Source organism: Perca flavescens, chromosome 19 (genome assembly GCF_004354835.1).
Source record: "Perca flavescens isolate YP-PL-M2 chromosome 19, PFLA_1.0, whole genome shotgun sequence".
NCBI classification, from domain to species: domain Eukaryota; kingdom Metazoa; phylum Chordata; class Actinopteri; order Perciformes; family Percidae; genus Perca; species Perca flavescens.
In genome coordinates this window covers 9,808,524-9,828,171 of record NC_041349.1, presented here as the reverse complement: position 1 = coordinate 9,828,171, position 19,648 = coordinate 9,808,524, and the positions used below count along the sequence as shown (strand labels likewise).

The 19,648-nt window shown below is 41.5% G+C and overlaps 2 protein-coding genes across 2 annotated transcripts in view; one reads left to right on the top strand and one right to left on the bottom strand.

Moving 5' to 3' along the window:
* LOC114545544 (uncharacterized) overlaps nt 1–19,648 on the top strand; it is a 202,710-nt gene that overhangs the window by 165,583 nt on the left and 17,479 nt on the right. The window lies entirely within an intron of this gene.
* On the bottom strand, nt 1,801–6,708 carry LOC114545540 (piggyBac transposable element-derived protein 4). The gene is made up of 3 exons (XM_028563891.1): nt 6,419–6,708; nt 4,291–5,655; nt 1,801–2,323 (listed from the first exon to the last, which is right to left on the bottom strand). The coding sequence occupies exons 1-3, from the start codon at nt 6,583–6,585 to the stop codon at nt 1,888–1,890; spliced, it is 1,968 nt and encodes a 655-aa protein (XP_028419692.1). The 5' UTR covers nt 6,586–6,708; the 3' UTR covers nt 1,801–1,887.

The following is a 19,648-nucleotide window of genomic DNA, read 5'->3' as shown; positions in this document are numbered from 1 at the left end:
AGTGCACTGGCAAAACTTTTTTTAAATATTTATATTAGAAAAGTGCAAAACTGAACTATGCAAAATACAAAAACACACAACTTGAACTTGAAATGTCTTTAATGTCCCCAATACACATGTACACTATACTTACAAAAATGAAAAAAAGATGTGCTGTGACATGGTCAGGGATGGCAGATGACCTGTAGTTTGTTGAGAAACCCAACAGCTGATGGTCCAAATGATGGAAACACACGGATGAATGACACAAAATCTATTTACATGAAAAACTTGAAAAAACTATTTACATACAGTGGGGAGAACAAGTATTTGATACACTGCCGATTTTGCAGGTTTTCCTACTTACAAAGCATGTAGAGGTCTGTAATTTTTTATCATAGGTACACTTAACTGTGAGAGACGGAATCTAAAACAAAAATCCAGAAAATCTCATTACATTTTTTAAATAATTAATTTGCATTTTATTGCATGACATAAGTATTTGATCACCTACCAACCAGTAAGAATTCTGTCTCTCACAGACCTCTTAGTTTTTCGTTAAGAAGCCCTCCTGTTCTCCACTCATTACCTGTATTAACTGCACCTGTTTGAACTCGTTACCTGTATAAAAGACACCTGTCCACACACTCAAACAGACTCCAACCTTTCCACAATGGCCAAGACCAGAGAGCTGTGTCAGGACATCAAGGATAAAATTGTAGAGGTGCACCAGGCTGGGATGGGCTACAGGACAAGCAGCTTGGTGAGAAGACAACAACTGTTGGCGCTATTATTATAAAATGGGAGAAGTTCAAGATGACGGTCAATCTCCCTCGGTCTGGGGCTCCATGCAAGATCTCACCTCGTGGGGCATCGATGATCATGAGGAAGGTGAGGGATCAGCCTAAAACTACACGGCAGGACCTGTTCAATGACCTGAAGAGAGCTGGGACCACAGTCTCAAAGAAAACCATTAGTAACACACTACGCCGTCATGGATTAAAATCCTGCAGCGCACGCAAGGTCCCCCTGCTCAAGCCAGCGCATGTTCAGGCCCGTCTGAAGTTTGCCAATGACCATCTGGATGATCCAGAGGAGGAATGGGAGAAGGTCATGTGGTCTGACGAGACAAAAATAGAGCTTTTTGGTCTAAACTCCACTCGCCTTGTTTGGAGGAAGAAGAAGGAGGAGTACAACCCCAAGAACACCATCCCAACCGTGAAGCATGGAGATGGAAACATCATTCTTTGGGGGTGCTTGTCAGCAAAGGGGACAGGACGACTGCACCGTATTGAGGGGAGGATGGATGGGGCCATGTATCACGAGATCTTGGCTAACAACCTCCTTCCCTCAGTAAGAGCATTGAAGATGGGTCGTGGCTGGGTCTTCCACCATGACAACGACCCGAAACACACAGCCAGGGCAACTAAGGAGTGGCTCTGTAAAAAGCATCTCAAGGTCCTGGAGTGGCCTAGCCAGTCTCCAGACCTGAACACAATAGAAAATCTTTGGTGGGAGCTGAAAGTCCGTATTGCCCAGCGACAGCCCCGAAACCTGAAGAATCTGGAGAAGGTCTGTGGGCCAAAATCCCTGCTGCAGTGTGTGCAAACCTGGTCAAGAACTACAGGAAACGTATGATCTCTGTAATTGCAAACAAAGTTTTCTGTACCAAATATTAAGTTCTGCTTTTCTGATGTATCAAATACTTATGTCATGCAATAAAATGCAAATTAATTACTTAAAAATCATACAATGTGATTTTCTGGATTTTTGTTTTAGATTCACCGTTGAAGAGTACCTATGATAAAAATTACAGACCTCTACATGCTTTGTAAGTGGGAAAACCTGCAAAATCAGCAGTGTATCAAATACTTGTTCTTCCCACTGTAAATACATAGAAATGAGTAATTATAAATTGTTCAGGGTGTGCCATGCGTTGTAACAGTCCCTGTTTACGGTGAAACACAGACTCTTATTACAGGAGGAGCATTTCACCGTGGTCTTCTGGTGGCAGTGGACACACCTCCTCCGACCTGCCGTGCCGTCCTGGCAAAAATGTACCAGTTTGTGTGAGGCGCCTGGGGGAGCAGGAGGGGGTGGCTGTGAAGGGGCAGTGGTGGTAGACCCAACCGCTTTCAGCTCCGACACCAGGGTCTCGCGAAAGGCCTTCTGTGACATCACCTTCTCCTTCCTTGCAACGGCCATCTCCTTATACAGGATGTAGGCGTTGACGATGGCGATGTCTATGAAGTGGAACAGGAAAGACCGGTACCACTTCTTGGTCTTGTGTAGGATGGTGTAGTAGCCAATCAGGGCATCGGACAGGTCCGCGCCACACATGTTCCTGGGTAGAGACACAAATATAGGAAAAGGAAACATAGCCATTACATTACACTGATATTGATGCATTGACACAGGGGCGTAGCACTAAATTCTAGGCCCTGTATAAAAGGCATTTACTATGGACCCCTCCCCGCATCCACAGCTATTAATTCTAGCATCTTTTGGTAGGGGACTGGGTACTCAGTCCCCTTTTTCTCCCCAGTCTGACGCCCCTGCGTTGACATGATGTTAGGGGTGGGAGATATTGACAAAAATGAATATCTCGATATTTTTTTTCGATATCGATATTCAGACGATATTTTTGAAATCCTTCTAGAAGATAAAAGAAGCCCTGTTCGGAGGCTATTTTGGTGGTTCTCTTGGGAAAATGTACAAGCAAGATGAAATCATAACAATAAACAAAGGGCTCTGTTCTGTAACATATTGCACACAACCATGTCCTTATTGGAAGCAGTCCTGGAGCTGGGACAGGGCCGGGTCAGACTAGGTTCTGATAGTCCTTCTACTTGGCTGTATAGTCCTTCTGACCGGGATTTATGCTGGGATCAGGAGTTGGATGTGATCTGACTGGCTCAGGTGAGGGAGAGGTGCAGTTCTGTGTGCTTTTTTGATGTTAGAGTAACATGGTCTAGTGTGTTCTTCCCTCTAGTAGCACAATCTACATGCTGGGAGAAAGCTGGAGGGGAACAGACTTTAAGGACGCCTTGTTAAAGTCCCCTGTATCCCGTATCCAGGTGATCGCGCTGCAGTTTGTTCACTATGGTTAGCATTGAACCAAACTTTTGCTAACGTTAGCATCGGGGGCTATGTAGACGGCAGTGTGCTGTTTTCATAGTAAATAAAATGGTCAGTATATTACCGACAGGGCTCCAGGTCAGGTGAGCTGTACTGGGCAACGATCCTGCAGTTGGTACTCCATTCATTGTGCACAAAAATGCAGTCCTCCGCCTCTGGTCGTGCCGGAGTTATTTTCTCATTCTGCCGGTAGATAGCTAGCTCGGCGTGCTAGCGCCAACAACAACCTGGAGGGCTCGGTCAGGCTATATCCTCCGGGAGGTTATGAGCCGCCTGGAAGGCTCTCGTAACGGCTGTGTTGTATCGTGGTCCTGTATTGATTAGTGCAGTGTGGCTGTACGTACTTGTGTATATATATATACACCGACAGGAGAGCCGCTGCACAATTGCGCACCGCCATCTTTGTTGACATGAGTGAACGTCATATTGCGCAAGGTAAGAACTAGTAGCAGCTTACTTTTGTGCGGGACGATCGTGATTTTGTACAAAAAATACAGTCAAACAAACCCTAAAATCGCTACATATAATTGTTTAGAAGGTTATAGTGTGCGCTATTTGTTTTCTCTTTAACTTCCTTCAGCTCTTTTCATGTTATGAAATGAAATTATGAAATATTCGATATCCCAATTTTGCATATCGTCCAGACAACAATTTGGATATTATCGTCTAAACGATATATCGCCCACCTCTACATAATGTAAAAATTAAATTCAAAGTAGGGCTGGGCGATATGGAGTAAATCAGATATCACAATATTCTTCACCAAATACTTAGATATTTTCATTCATTCAAACCTTTATTTAACCAGGAAAAAACTTCTTGAGATTACAAATCTCTTTTACAAGAGGGTCCTGGCAAGTGGCAGCAATATCGATATTGTGGTGATATTCTAGGGTTGAAAATCAGTGCTTTGAAAAAAAAAATATCTTCACACTTAGATTTTAGATAAATAATCATCAGTAATGTGGACATAATGTCTAAGTGGGGAAAAGGCCAATAATAGAACAGCTAGAAGAGTCTGGTGTGTTCAGAAAAGTAAATCACTTTACTATAATGCAGCCTTTAGAAACCAGTAAAAGACAACGCTTATGTCACATCACGATATCGATATAATATCGATATATTGCCCAGCCCTAATTCAAAGGGCTGAAATGATGAAAACAGTGTACATACTTGTTGTAGTCCATCATGGCTGGTGGGATGGGGACGTCCTGCACAGACCACTGCCCATCTGCCCCCTTGATCCTCCTCTGGGTCGTGTCCTCTCCGTGGGCCGCGTGGATCGTGGAGCATATCAGGACATCTCTGGTGTCCTTCCACTGAACGAACACCACGGGCCCCTCGCGGATCCAGCGGATGGAGCCCCGGGGAGCCTGCCTCTCAAGCCCGCCCGGCCTGTTTTTGGGGAACCCGATCTGATGTTGGCGAATGGTACCGCAGGCCCAGATCTTCCTCGCCAGCAGGTCTCGAAAGAGATCCGGGCTGGTGTAAAAGTTATCCACGAATAACTTATACCCGGTACCCATCACCTGCGTGTTTACGAGCCGCATTACCGTGTCGTAACTGAGCCCCTTCACAATCCGCGACATTTTCCCTTCGTACACAAAGAAGTCCCAGGTGTAACCGTTGGCGGAATCCGCCAGCACAAACAGCTTGTAGCCCCACTTCACGGGCTTGTTCTTCATGTACTGGCGGACTCCATTGCGGGCTTTGGATGCGACCATCCTCTCGTCGATGGCGATGCACTGGTGGGGGTGGTAATTCGCCATGCACGCCTGCCTGACCTCGTCGTACATCGGCTTGATTTTGCAAAGCCTGTCGTAGCCGGCGGTGCCTCTCTTGAGGTCGTTGGCGGCATCGTCGGCGGGGTCGCTGAGGTGGATGGCGCGCGAGACGGCCTTGAACCTGCGCCCTGACATCACACTCGACGGGAAGGAGAAGGTGTACAGCTCGGACCTCCTCCAGTAGTCAGTGATGTTCGGGGTATCGATTATTCCCATGTAGATAATCATGGCCAAGTAGGACATCATGTCTGGCATAGTGAGCCTCTGAAAGGTTTCTGGATGGTCACTTTCTCCAAACTTGTTTGAATTATTCAAGATGGTCTGAAGTATGCGATTCGACATGAATAACTGAAATAATTGTAAAACTGAGTATTGGGAACCACCCGCGAGCTGGCCACCGGGTGTGCGTGCCGGGCGGAAGGACGGCTGTTCAGGAGTGATGTCATCCACATCAGTGCCTTGCCACGCACCTTCGGGTGCAGAACTCTGCTCTGGAGGGCTTCTTCCTCCTGCTCTCCCCCTTCCTCTCCCCCTCCCCCGTCTTGCAGGCCGTGTGGATTTAGAGAGTTGGGGTTCCAGCTCCTCCTCCTCTTCTTCTTCTTCTTCTTCCTCCTCCTCCTCCTCCTCCTCCTCTTCTTCTTCCTCTTCTTCCTCCTCCTCCTCTTCCTCCTGCTCCACCACAACAGGAGACTTTGGGGTCCTCCTGGGCCTCTTTGCCTCCGGCTGCCAATCGGGGTCAGACTTCTCTGGCTCTCTGAAACACAGAAATGCAATGATTAGCTCATCCTCCACACAACCCCCCGCAACCCCGATACTGCCTAAAACGCTGGTATCGGTATCGGAAGTACTATCGGGAAAATACACACACACACACACACACACACACACACACAGATAGACACAGACACAGAGACACACACACACAGATACACACACATACACACACCGAGATAAACACAGAGACACACACACACACAGCCTCCGATACTGCCTAAAACGCTGGTATCGGTATCAGGAAGTACTGGAGTTTATGCGGCGATCCGATACCAAGTAATAAAGCCCTGAAGAAAATCTACGTTAAAGTAGTTTATTTATGTTCTTTTTCCGTTATAACGGACTGTCAAACTGGAGAATAAAAGAAAGTTCTGGGGCGTTCATCGTGTGTTTGTTTAACCTGAGCCAGACCGACAACAAAGATAGAAATCATATCACATCCATACAGGGATAGTAGTATACAGCTGTTATACATCATATCACATCCATACAGGGAGCAAAAAATGGTATCGGGACACACACACACACACACACACACACACACACACACACACACACACACACACACACACACACACACACACACACACACACGCGCTTCAGCAACAGCACCCCTCCCCCTTGTTTACAAACTCAGAGCGCCATCGGTCTCCACCCAGAATAACTACTACCTACAGATAATGTCTGGCAAGAAATACTTTCTGATCAAATACTCAACATGTTACGTTAGGCTGTGTACTCACAGATCAAGATCCGGGTCCCTTCCTTTGAGAAAATCCTCCTCAGCTGCAGAGTCCCCAGAGAACTCGCTTGATGAAGAGGACAAGGACAACTCCTCTTCATCGGCTAGTTCGAGCAATAAAGCAGCCGCCTCCTTCAGTGTAAACCTGTTCTCCCCCACGGTGGACATGTCCACTAAACTGCGCCACTGCGTCCACAAACGCTAAAATAAGTCACCAAAGTCGCAATTCAAAGTTCGCTCTCTGCAGCCAACATGTGCATTGAAACGATTGAAACTCCTTCTTCCTCTTCATCCTCCTCCTTTTTCTCTTCTTCTTTTTCTTTGGGATTTTACGGCAGCAAGCATCCAAAAAGTTGCATTGCTTCCATCTACTGGCATCTACTGGAACCAGCACCTTAGTGCGCTTAGTGCACTGTTGCACTGTCTCAGGTTACAGTAGGGTGACCATATTTAGATTTCCCCAAAAATAAAAAGAGGAAACTCGGCCCGTCCTCGAGACACAAATCCAGACAGGCTTCTCAGAGGTTAATAATGCTTTATTATGCATCAATGGTGCAAAAATAACTTCTCTAATACAATACAATAAAATATGTAACAACCTGTAACAAAAAATATCTCTCTTTTCAAATAAATAAATAAATAGTATGATGTAATGTTCTAAACATGACCTCTTCTGTGTTAGAAAATCCAGCCTCAACAAAATATCTTTTAATACATTTTCAGTGTCATAAGATAAATAATAGAACAGTTTTATTAAAATATATATTAAAAGTGGACATGTCCGAGCAAAAGAGGACGTTTGGTCACCCTAGGTTATGTTACAGTGGAGTTGCATATTAAGTGGTTCGGGGCCCTTCGGTAAGTCATTACGTTTTGGGTACAATTCTACAAGCAGCAATACCACAGGCCAAGCAATCGGCCCGTTCACTTACAACAGGCTCTGTAGGCTACTAGTTAAATTAATTAATATATATACACTACCGGTCAAAAGTTTGGGGTCACTTAGAAATTTCCATTCCACTCCATTCCAGACACAATACCTGCTGAGATCAGTTGCATTGTTTTTTTTAACCAGGGCAGCAGTTTTCAGATTACATTATGTGCTTACATAATTGCAAAAGGGTTCTCGACTGTTGTAGAAAGAAGTGGCTGAAGAAACACTTGAAATTCATGCTTTTTGGTCTAAACGTCATACCCAAATTAAAAGTGGTACAGCTCCCATATACTTTGACACTCAGGGGTGTGCCTGATATCATTGGAAAGGTGATTGATGTGGGTTTGTTTGTGTATTTGAGAAGTGTTGTATTTTGTAGTTTTTTGGCTTTTTTTTTGCACTTTTCAAATAGAAATAAAAAACGCACAGACATATTTGTAGAAAAGAATTCATATAAAATCCATTTTTGAGTCTTTTAGCTTCTGAATTTTTTTCTGTAGTAAGCTGAGACGTGGCTAATGCTGTGTTGTCTGTCACCTGTCAGATGTGTTTACAGCAGTGTATTCTAATAATTTTACAGATTTATAACTTGGACAGAAATAAAAAATCTCCATTCTAGCCTCTGTAACTCTGTGTCAGTAAGGCCTAGAATCACTCTGACACAACTTGAGTGTTTCCTTTCCAATGATATCAGGCACACCCCTAAGTTTCAAAGTATATGGGAGCTGTACCACTTTTAATTTGGGTATGACGTTTAGACCAAAAAGCATGAATTTCAAGTGTTTCTTCAGCCACTTCTGTCTACAACAGTCGAGAACCATTTTGCAATTATGTAAGCACATAATGTAATCTGAAAACTGCTGCCCTGATTAAAAAAATCAATGCAACTGATCTCTGCTGGTATTCTGTCTGGAATGGACATTTCTAAGTGACCCCAAACTTTTGACCGGTAGTGTATATATAAAAAAGTCAAACCCTCTCTGATTCTGGCTTCTTGAATGTGAACATAGTCTCTTCTCTCCTCTGTGACAGTAAACTGAATATCTTTGAGATGTGGACAAAACGTGACATTTGAGGACGTCATCTTGGGCTTTTTGAGGAAACACTGATCCACTTTTTTTCACCATTTTCTGACATTTTATAGAGACCCAAAAAAACTAATCCATCGAGTTGAATCGAGTTGCAGTCCTAAACACGAATGTAGTTCACATTTTGTTTTATTTTGACAGGGTCGGGAGGACTTGCAGGGACTATTTGTTGCAGATGAGCCTATACATGGGGTCTCCCCGGAGTTTCTGGGGGGTGTATTTTAAGGTAAATCAAATCCACATGACTACAATTTATAAATAGCATACATATACATATAGAAAATTACAGTTAACCATGATCAGGAATTTCCCCCAGTGTGGGATGAATAATTTAAGATTAAGTCTATTTTATCTTATTTGATTATGCATTTTTAGTCAGTATTTAGGCTACTAGACTTGCTGAGTCACAATGCTGAGTCATACACCACACAATACTATCGTTTTTTCTATGTCAGACATGGTTATCATGTGAAAAAGAGCTGGAAAGGATTAAACTCCACTTGCCTTAATCTAACCCATGTTTTAAAAGTATAACTTATGAAGGAGTTTTATCTGCGAACGATATATCTGAGTTTACCAGCCAGAATGCTTTTTTGAATTTATTTAGTGGTTTTTGTTCTCAAATTGACCCTTGTGTTGTCTTCACGTCGACCAACAAGCAACTTTTTGTTTTTCTGGGTCAACATTTAAAATTAAAAAACTTTTGTGCTTTTCTACTTTCTCAACGTTCTTTTATCTTTCTTCTTTTTTTTTATTGAATAGAACACCCAAATTCAATGAAAGTGGTGAACTCATAATTTACCTTACTAGTTGTATGGAACCATACCCGCGTTGTTGTTGTTTCAAAATTTGGTTGAAAGAGACCCAAATTTGTGATATAGAAACTTTTTGAAAATGGGACAAATGTGACCCGAGGACAACCTGAACAGGAGGGTTAACGTTAACGAACATGTGAAGATAATTCAAATGGAGTCTGGAAATAATAAATCAGTATAAATGAGCAGAACATTCTAGTGTAATCTCGCTTTTGATACACAGTCAGTCAGAGTTATGTGTTTATTTACATCATTAGGCAACCATGTATCCATGCTAAAAAATCAATGGAATACATAACGTCAGTACGTCATACGTGGTGACGTAATACGCAGCTTAAAGGATCTACCTCCAGCCACACTTTCATTCATTCGGCGGCAGTTGCGCTCACTACAACCGGTATTCTTCTGTCTTTCTACCGGGTCAGTTCATGGTTAGCTTCGAGGTCTTCGTGTTCTGCTCCACTTTTACACTCTGGACGGTCTTTGTTCCTTTTAGCACGGCACTACAGATGGACCTTAAAGGTAAGCTCATGTGTTTCGCTAGCTGTACAATGTTATAGTAATGTAGGGCTCAGATATTCAGTTCGGTTCAGTGTAGTTTCTATTTGAGTTGCGACATACAAAGGCCAGTAAAATGTTTATGAATACGGACAGGCTAACCAAAAGACACATTGGCCCAATCCCAAAGTGAGCCCTGAGGACTAAGGACTAAAGACTCACAGACTTAATTGATTTTAGGTGCTAAGTGAGTGAGTGTGTGAGGCCACATGGGCTCAAATAGGTATAAATGGGATTGGGACAGCACTTCACACAAGATCACATGTTACCTTGGCAACGTTTAATAAAAAGGATGTTGCTGACACTTGCTGGTTTGGGAATTTTCATTTTAAGTTTGTTGCTTTCCGCACGGCCAAGGCACAGGAGACGGCTGCGTGATTCCACATTATTTCAAGCTCTTGTTTTACAAGCTGGAAAACAGGTTGGTTTGTTCCGTGGCCGTGTGTCGTGCTGTTGTTTACCTTTGTAATTTCCGGATTTCCATACGGTCTCCGCGGTGAAATTCGACATTGGGACAACCCTAAGCCCTTACGAATTTCGCGAGATCGCGCACCAAAGTCCGTGAGTCTGTGAGTCCGGACTTTGGGATTGGGCCATTAACACCTGTCTCTTTCACCAGATTAGTCACACGTTACTTGCGGGGTTTTTTTTAGACCCAGACACACACACCCCCACCCACCCACCCACCCACACACACACACACACACAATGACTCACAGAGGGAATCACCAGTGTTACTGAGATGGGGGTCGTTTCACATAAGTGGTCTCGGCGTTTTCCAGAAACTAACACAGTTACACACTTGTTAAGACGTTCTGAGCCTCCTGTATGAGCGGGACCGCCTCCATCAGTTAAGTTTGGGTCTTTGGATCTTTTGAATTCACTGATCCAGTATATCAGTCCATCTGTCTGGCATGGTACAGCTTTGAATGATGTGACCCATCTATCTATCTATCTATCTATCTATCTATCTATCTATCTATCTATCTATCTATCTATCTATCTATCTATCTATCTATCTATCTATCTATCTCTCTCTCTCTCTCTCTCTCTCTCTCTCTCTCTCTCTCTCTCTCTCTCTCTCTCTCTCTCTCTCTCTCTCTCTCTCTCTGCATGGTACAGCTTTGAATGATGTGATCTCTTTCTCTCTCTCTCTCGCTCTTGCTCTCTCTCTAATGACCACTAGTTTTACACTTATTTTTGAAATTCGTGGTCAATAAACCTTATTTATATAATATTATGTCTACATTTTGAGTTACAAAATTGAAATTATAACAAATAGTTAAGATGAAAGGATGCCAAGTGGAAAATCACTGGTAGAGGTCAATGTTTTTTTTTCCTCTCAAATGCCATATCAAATTGAATGAAACACCCAAAATTGAATAAAAGTGATCATTAATTTTACCTGCAAAGAGGGTTGATAGTATGGAACCATCCATGTTATTTTGGGGTAATTTGGTTAAAAGAAACTCATATTTCTGACGTAGAATCAAATTTGACCCGAGGACAACAGTAGGGTTTAAAATCTTCCTTTTTCACGTAAAAAAAAAGAAGAAGAAGAAGAAGAAGAAATAAATAAAATTCTGTCCAATACCAAAAATATTTGAACCCACAAATCAACCTTGTGATAGCAGACGCATAATGACAATGTTGTTCCAAACAATTGGTCAGCAGACTTTTTTTATTTTGGGTAACTGAGCATCATCATCATGACTAGACAAAATCCTAATCTGTCAGCTCGGGAAAAAAAATAGCTGGAACAGACGGAAAATATTCTAGCACAGATGCCAAAACATTTCCTAGCTGCAGCTCTTCAGTTGTTTATTTTGCTGCTTTTTCTTTGTCTCATTATGTGATTAAATAAACCAAATTTATCTTTTGGGGTTCCCAAAAGGTTTCCCTAGTTAATAGACATCAATTTAGCAAGAAAAGGAAAAGGTCATTGACTTTTCTTTAAATTTTCTAGAATAAGTGATGGAAATAATTCTTACTTTCCCTAGTTCGCAAAAATCCCCTCTTCCTAATTCGCACCGCTGATGTAAAATAAAGTTATTCGCCTGGGAAAGTTGGTATGAATTGGTCAGGGTTTTCCTGCCATTATAAGGTTTAGGTGCAGCGCACCCTTGAGAATGAAAGAATGAATAAATGAAACTAAAAGGCTTTTCACAGATCTAATGACTGTAGTCGGGACCTTTTTTATCAAGTGTTGGTCATTTATAATCTACTCCAAGCTTGTCCCAACTTCTAGACACAGATACCGAGATAACAACAATGTGAAAGAGAGACTCAACATGACTACAAAGAGAAACAAAAACCCACAGAGACATGAAATGTATGGGGGAAATTGCTATAAATTGAATGAATGAAAGGAAAGTTTGGGAATTATTTAGAAGCAAAATATTAGTTGAGATTACAGGGTTTCCCGCAGAAAAGTTTTTTTATTTTTTTCTGTCACAGACTGATGGAGGCATTAACATAGAGCCCCAATAGTTTCTGTGATAACAAAATAATGGCTGGAATTGTGAAATTGAGAATTAAAAAAAAAAGCTAAGAGACAGATTTACATTGAGTCAGTGCTAAAGGACATATTTCACAGGGCTTATTACATTAAGTCAGTGCTAAAAGCTAACTGGAGATTTGAAAATATGACTACATCTAAGTTTCCAACCTACTGTAACTATAGCTAAAAATTCATTTAAAAAAAAAAATAAAAAAAATAATTCCCAGTGGCTTTGGCCTGCAGTACACTGGGGGGGGAAACCCTGGGTAACATTATTGCCGCTGTATATTCCAGTGTTTATCTTCTGGGGTTTTGGACTGCTAGTCATTCCAAATAATCAAAGACTTCTCCTTGGCTTTCACAAGACTGTAATTGGCATTTTCTCTTTTACCATTTGACATACCATTTCTCTTTTTTTTTTTTTTTTTTGACAATTTAATGATGAAAATATTTCTTAGTTCTAGGGCTGGGCGATATGGAGAAAATCAGATATCGCGATTGTCCTAATACCTTGATGTCTATCGTGGCGATATTATAGGGTTGACTGACAATCGGTGCTTTAACAAAATATCTTCACAATGAGATTTAAGATATGTAATCTTCAGTAATGTACATATAATGTCTGGGTAAAAAAATAATAGAACAGCTAGAGTAGTTTGGTAACACAGAAAAGTACATCACTACTGTAATGCAGCCTTTAAAACCAGGACAAGACACCACTTAAGCCATTTACGATATTACGATATCCAAAATCTAAGACGATATCTAGTCTCATATCACGATATCAATACAATATCGATATATTGCCCAGCCCTACCTAGTTCCCAAAATCCCAGCTTCTTTCCTTCGCACTGACGTGAAAGAAAGAAAAGAGAAGTTTTAGAAGTAAAACATAATTTATTGCCGCTGTACGTCTTCCCCCTTTTTCACACTTGTTTAAATTGTCCCCTCTTGTGTGTTTTCCAGTTCAGGTGATTGGGTCCCTTCGGCCAATCATCGCGGCCCCGGGCGATGATGTCATCCTGCCGTGCCAGCTAGAGCCCAGCGAGGACGTCTTGGGACAAGACGGTGGAGTGGTCCAAGCCCGACCTGAAGCCGACCCGCCGGACCGGCTGAGCCGCGTCGGGTCGTGCACCTCTACCGGGACAAACGGGAAGTCCCGGACATGAAGATCCCGTCGTACGCCCGGAGGACGGCGCTGTTCACCGACTCCCTGAAGGAGGGAAACATCTCGCTCCGGATCGCCAACGTGACGCTCGCCGACACGGGCCGATACCGATGCTACGTGCCCAAGCTAGGCTGCCACTCCATCGTCAAACTCGTCGTCGGTGAGTATAGGGCTGTGCAATTAATCAAAATGTAATCGTGATTATGATTTTTGGCCCCAATGATCACAAAAACAGAAAAATCGACAAAAACAATTATTTAGCTCATTACGCCAGTGTAAGTAAACTCTTTATTTTCTTTTTGTTCTGAAATGAAAAAATAAAGTTTAAATAGGAAAAATATCTTTTAAGGCAAATTTCACAGTTGTACGGAGCCCCCCTGGTCCCACTTTGTAAAAAAAATTATTTATAACCATCTCGAGGCCTCAAGATAGTATCTCGAGCAGCTCCAGGTGAGTAACTTTTTGTTTCGGACGTTTAAGGTCCCGACACAAGGCTCGAGGTTGTTGTTGTTGTCTTAGTCTCACTTTGCCCGATCTCCCTCCCTCTCCTCCACAGAGCTGCGGAGGAAGGTCCGCCACTTTAAAACAAATTTAATAAAGCTTAGAATGAATCCCAGGACACATCTTTTGGTCGTATCACTTGTCATGTGACCCAGATATTGTAACGTTTTTTGCCCAACGTGCCGTTTTTATTTGAAGCGGCAAAAAAGTTGTCCGCTACGGCCCAGGATGTTTGGAGTTGCTATGGCAACAAGTGACCACTATACCTCAACAGTCCTATAATTAACAACTTGGCACATCTGAACAAAATCAACAATTTAGCTAGCTAGCTAACGTTAAACAGAAAGAAATGGTAAATTACCTGAAAGATAAATTGCTATTGGACAATTGTGTAATAATATAATTGTTTGGGACCTCAACTCAAGGCCCACGTATCAATTTGGGTTCACAATTCATTTTTCCCATACCAAAAAAGGCGGGAAACTTGTTTTTCTTCAAACTAATGACTCATTCACTCAAAACCTTTTAAACCAATGATGACTCAAAACCAATGATGACTCAAAACCAGAGTGGTTTACATATTCAGGATGTTTTCAAGGGTGTCACTCTCAGGTGCAGCACCCGAGCCGTTTGGGCTGCACCTGAATGCAAATGTGGCAAAAAAATAAACCACCAAAAAGCATCTTAACTTAACCCTTGTTTTGTCTTAGTTTCTTTGTCAGAAATGTGGGTTTATTTCAACCAAATTGACCAAAAATAACATGGGTGGTTCCCAGTGATGCTCTTCGCAAGTCAGGTTAACGATCCACTACTTTCATTGAATTTTGGGTGGTTTTATTTAAATGTATGCAATCGGACACTTGTGCTTTACAGCTGATGAACGAACACACACACACACAAACGCACGGGTTAACTAAAAGAGTTTTCTCAGATCTAATGATGTCGTTGGACTTCTTCAGCAAAGTTTGGTCTTAAGCTTCTTGAGTGCTATCTTTTATCGGAGCTTTTTGACATTTTAGACTCAGACGTGTTGATAACGGTCAAATTATGTCAAAGTGCATTTTTTTTTTTATTGAAAAACATCCCCTTTTTTTGAGGAAAGAATTCGACAGCTTTAACTTTAAGGATCATTTTGTCAACAACCGTTTGTCCTATAATGTGTTTTAAATCATTACAAATCATCTTTTTTTTTTTTTAAACAGAGCCACGCTCTGCTAAAGCCTTGACAACAGAGACGCCGCTGCATCCCAAAATCCTCCAGACTCCAGGTCCAAACGATGACACGGGTGTTGAAGGTGAGCACATAGACCGACTCTGGGAAGATGGAAGCAAAACGCTGAGTCATGCTTCCTTTGACTGCTAGTTAAGATCAGAGGATGTTGAGTGAATCACCGTTTATTTCAAATGCTATAAAATTGAAGAAAAAACACCCACCCACAATTCATCAATCAACAATCATTAATTTTACCTGCTAAGAATGTGACAGAGCTTCCACACAACGTACATCAACACATTCGGCTTATTTTTGGGGCAATTTTGTTCAAAGAAACTCCTCATTCTGATATAAAAATGGGTCAAATTTGAACCAAGGACAATAGAAGGGTTAAAAAAGTTAACATACGGGAATCCCATTCCCCATCCCCTCGTGTGTGTGTGTGTGTGTGTGTGTGTGTGTGTGTGTGTGTGTGTGTGTGTGTGTGTGTGTGTGATATTCCAGCTACTGTAGCTTATGTTTGTTTGGTTTTTCCATCAGGTGGGCGTCTGTACCTGAGCGTACCGATCCTCGGTGTGTTTGGCTGCATTGTCCTGATCCTGGGTTTTGGACTCAGCGCATATTTACTCAAACTAAGGCATCAACCCCAAGCTGTAAGTCAGGATGACTTATTAATTTAAGAGACGGCACCAGCACTACCTTCACTACTACGTCTGGGACAACGTTCAGTCGGGAGATGGCAGCCGCGGTATTTCACCGGACCTTTAACCGGTACCCACGGTGGAAGACAACCAGTTCTTCTCTGTATCAGATGGTTCTCCTCCACCAGCTGGGGGGGACTGGGAGGGAAATACACCGTTCACACCCTGGCTTTTTGTGGTTCTGTTGTTGTAACTACGCTGTGTGACCAGAGGCCCCCACTACGGAGCAAGATTTGGCCTCAACGAGGATACTTCAGGGTTTGGGGGATCGCTTGTTGCCGGGTCAACGGCGCCTTCACATCAGCAGAGTAGGATGTGTTAAACAAGTTGAACTCGTACGACAGGCAACGGACGGTTCCCATTAGGGGTGTGCAAAAAAAAAAATCAATTCAAGCTCTACCGATTCAAAATCGTTGGCTTATTTTTTTATTGTAGGTCTACTACTAATCACATGGGAATAGTAACTACATTTACATACTGTGACTCGTTTTTTTAATGAGGATTTAATATCAAACACAAGATATACAACCCAGGAGTCTTCAAAACAGCAGGCAAGGAAATCCAAAATGTGGTAGCAGTAAAAAAAAAAAAAAAAAAAAAAAAACAGGAAGTAAACAAAACATGACAAGGGAGAAAAACAGACTACCAAAATAAAACAGGAAACAGAACAAATACACAATCATAACAGCAACAGCCTTTCTGTTTTAAATAGATAGATAGATAGATAGATAGATAGGCCAATAACCTCTGACACAGACATATTTCTCTTTACAATCTAAGACTGCTTTTATTTTATTATACCTCTGTTCTTAAAATCTCATTAAACTTTATTATCGGTTTACAAAATGAACCCGAACACTGACAAGGAGGAAGAAGATGTTGGGCAGATATTAAGAACGTACGAATTTACCTCAAGTCTTCAACACACTGTGTATTTACTGCACGCCAAATAATACGTACACTAACCATAGATATGCTTTTATAAAACTTATGTGTGGACGTTGGGTCAACTTGTCATCTGTTGCATTATCGCAGCAACCGATTTTATTCCTCAAGTCTTTACTAGCTGAGATAAGATCATCTTTTGGGCATTTTCAGGCCTTTATTTTGATGACGTCGAGGAGTTAACCTCTATAAACAGAGGCTTGCAAAGGTATTCATACCCCTTGAACTGTTCCACATTTTGTCACGTTACAACCACAAACGTGAATGTATTTCATTGGGACTTCATGTGATGGACCAACACAAAGTGGCCCATAGTTGTGAAGTGGAAGGAAAATGTAACATGGTTTTCAATTATTTATTTTTTTTACAAATAAAAAAAACTGAAAAGTGTGGCGTGCAAAAGTATTCAGCCCCCCTCAAGTCTTTTTTGGGGTTATGTCTCTACCAGCTTTGCACATCTAGAGACTGAAATTTGTGCCCAATTCTTGTTTTGCAAAATAGCTCGAGCTCCGTCAGATTGGATGGAAAGCATCTGTGAACGGCAATGTTCAAGTCTTGCCAGATATTACATTACATTGTAGCTCTACCAACTGAGCTACCCATATTTCTAAAGTTTAAATGATGCTCTCTCTCTTTCCCTAACTGACCCCAGCCTCACCTTATTTATATTATACCATATATTAGTGTGTGTGTGTGTGTGTGTGTGTGTGTGTGTGTGTGGGTGTGTGTGTGGTATTTTTCTAGATTGTTGCACTCTGTTCTTGTTTTCAAAATGTTGCTCTAATGTTTGGTTTCGTGGTTACAAGGAGAAGCTGCTAAATAAATCACATTTTTGAAATGACTTATCTACAAATTAATTTGTCGCCTGACTGTCTCCCGGAACAGCGTTGTTAAGACGCTGGAGAATCCTAGCTTTAGTTTATAGTGCCATACCACACCAATCATCACTATGGAAACACTGGTGTAAGTGTCTTTGATGTTTTTGACCATTTTTTTTTTTTTTTTCAACGTTCTTTTATCTTTATTTTTATTTTAATTGAATACAACACTGTTGAGAAATGTCTAAAAGACGTGTTCGTTCTGATTTCTGGAGGAAGGAGGAGAAGCTGGGGTCGCATTGAAAGTTAAGCAAAAGGTTTTAATAAAACAACACGATGAAAACAACACGATGAAAACAACAGTCAAAACACAATCAAACATAAAACACTGCCAGCAGCAGACTGCAGACATGCTTCCCCGGTCGGGTCACAGTCCGCAGCCATGCGACATGACAAAACAAATGTTACACTGCAGCTGACCGCGGACTGAATCCATGCATCTCCTTGTGGAGTCACATCGAAAACTGTCCTGAGGATCCCACATTTATTCCTGTCCCTCAGGATAAGGACACACCTCTGAATTTAGGTTTACTCCAGGGGCCTGTTTCACAAAAGCAGAATATATAAATCCAGGATAACTGATAAAGCGAGGCTTGACCTAGTCTAATCTGTGCATCCTGGCTTGGTGCGTTTCACGAAGGCCGAGCCAGGCTGAGGAGGAGAGACTAGGTCGAGCCAGGCGGAACTAATTCAGATAGATGCGCGTCCACGGATTTCCTCAAAAGACCGCGAGGTCGATCACAGATTAACTGATGCCAAATGGAGAATACGCATTGTACATAGGCTACTTTATACAGAGTGAGCAGCAGCTTCTTGTGGAAGTATGATGACGTGAAACACATGATTTGAATAAAAAGAAAATAACACGGCCGCTGTACTGAAACAGCGAGAGAAAGCGTAGCAGACGATCACGGACCGACTGAATGCGTAAGCAGCCTAAATATCTACATTAACTGACCACTGCTCTGAATTTTACAATTGTACGCTTTGCCTTAAAAGTAAGCAGAAGATAATGTTACTCAGGAAATTTACCATGAAGATCCATTTTCTATAACGCTAGAATATTAAGCGTAAATATCTCTTTCACTCTGTTCCTCCCTCTCTCTCACTGGCTAAAATATTAATTTCCTAAGTCATATTAACTTCCACTACTCGCTTTTAATGCAAAGTGTACAGGTGTTCGTTTTTGCAAATGACAAGTGACACATTGAATGGTTTCATTTAAGAGCAGTAGTTCATAAATGTATATTTTTAGACTATCATTTAGTCTGTCCGCTATTATCTGTCACGCTTTTTCTCGCGTTTTTTTATTTTTTATAGAGGACGAGTTTCCTTCTCTACATATTATATGCCTTGCTCCCTGGTATATATGGACATAGAAAATAAAAACACTGAAGAAATTGAACTGTAAAATCTAGAAACTATAAAGAACCAAAAACCATTAAGGTGTCCTCTTCCTGTTGTTACATGAACGTACAGTAGCCTACATCACTAGATAGTTACTGGTCCAGTGAACTAAGTCTATAATTTGGGAGGATTGTACAGTTAGGATATGTTCTTAAAATTGTACAATCCTCCCAAATTATAGTCCCAGTTTACTGGACAACACTAATTGTGTGCTAAGAATGCCAAATACAATGCACATGGAAGCAGAACAAACATGATCCTTATTGTTAAAGAATAAAAAAAGAAATTATAAACTAAAATAATGTAAGGTGCACTGGGGAATTATAGAAATGTACAGCATTGTATGTATTGCCCTTAGTAACAGACTTCATTTAAAACTCATTTGAAATTTTATCAGCCTTTTCTAATTATCTCAACAACTGCCATAATATATTCATCAAACTTCTTACAACAATATGAACAGCAGTCTTCATACAGCAATATAACAGTAACAATGACAAATTTATAATTGTAAAAAAAAATA

Bases quoted from the DNA above. Each gene is read 5' to 3' on its own strand.
- LOC114545540 (XM_028563891.1), bottom strand. From the start codon at position 6,585: ATGTCCACCGTGGGGGAGAACAGGTTTACACTGAAGGAGGCGGCTGCT. The intron at 5,656-6,418 runs GTGAGTACACAG...TCTGTGTTTCAG, and splicing joins AGGGACCCGGATCTTGATCT to AGAGCCAGAGAAGTCTGACC. The intron at 2,324-4,290 runs GTATGTACACTG...GTCTCTACCCAG, and splicing joins GCCATGATGGACTACAACAA to GAACATGTGTGGCGCGGACC.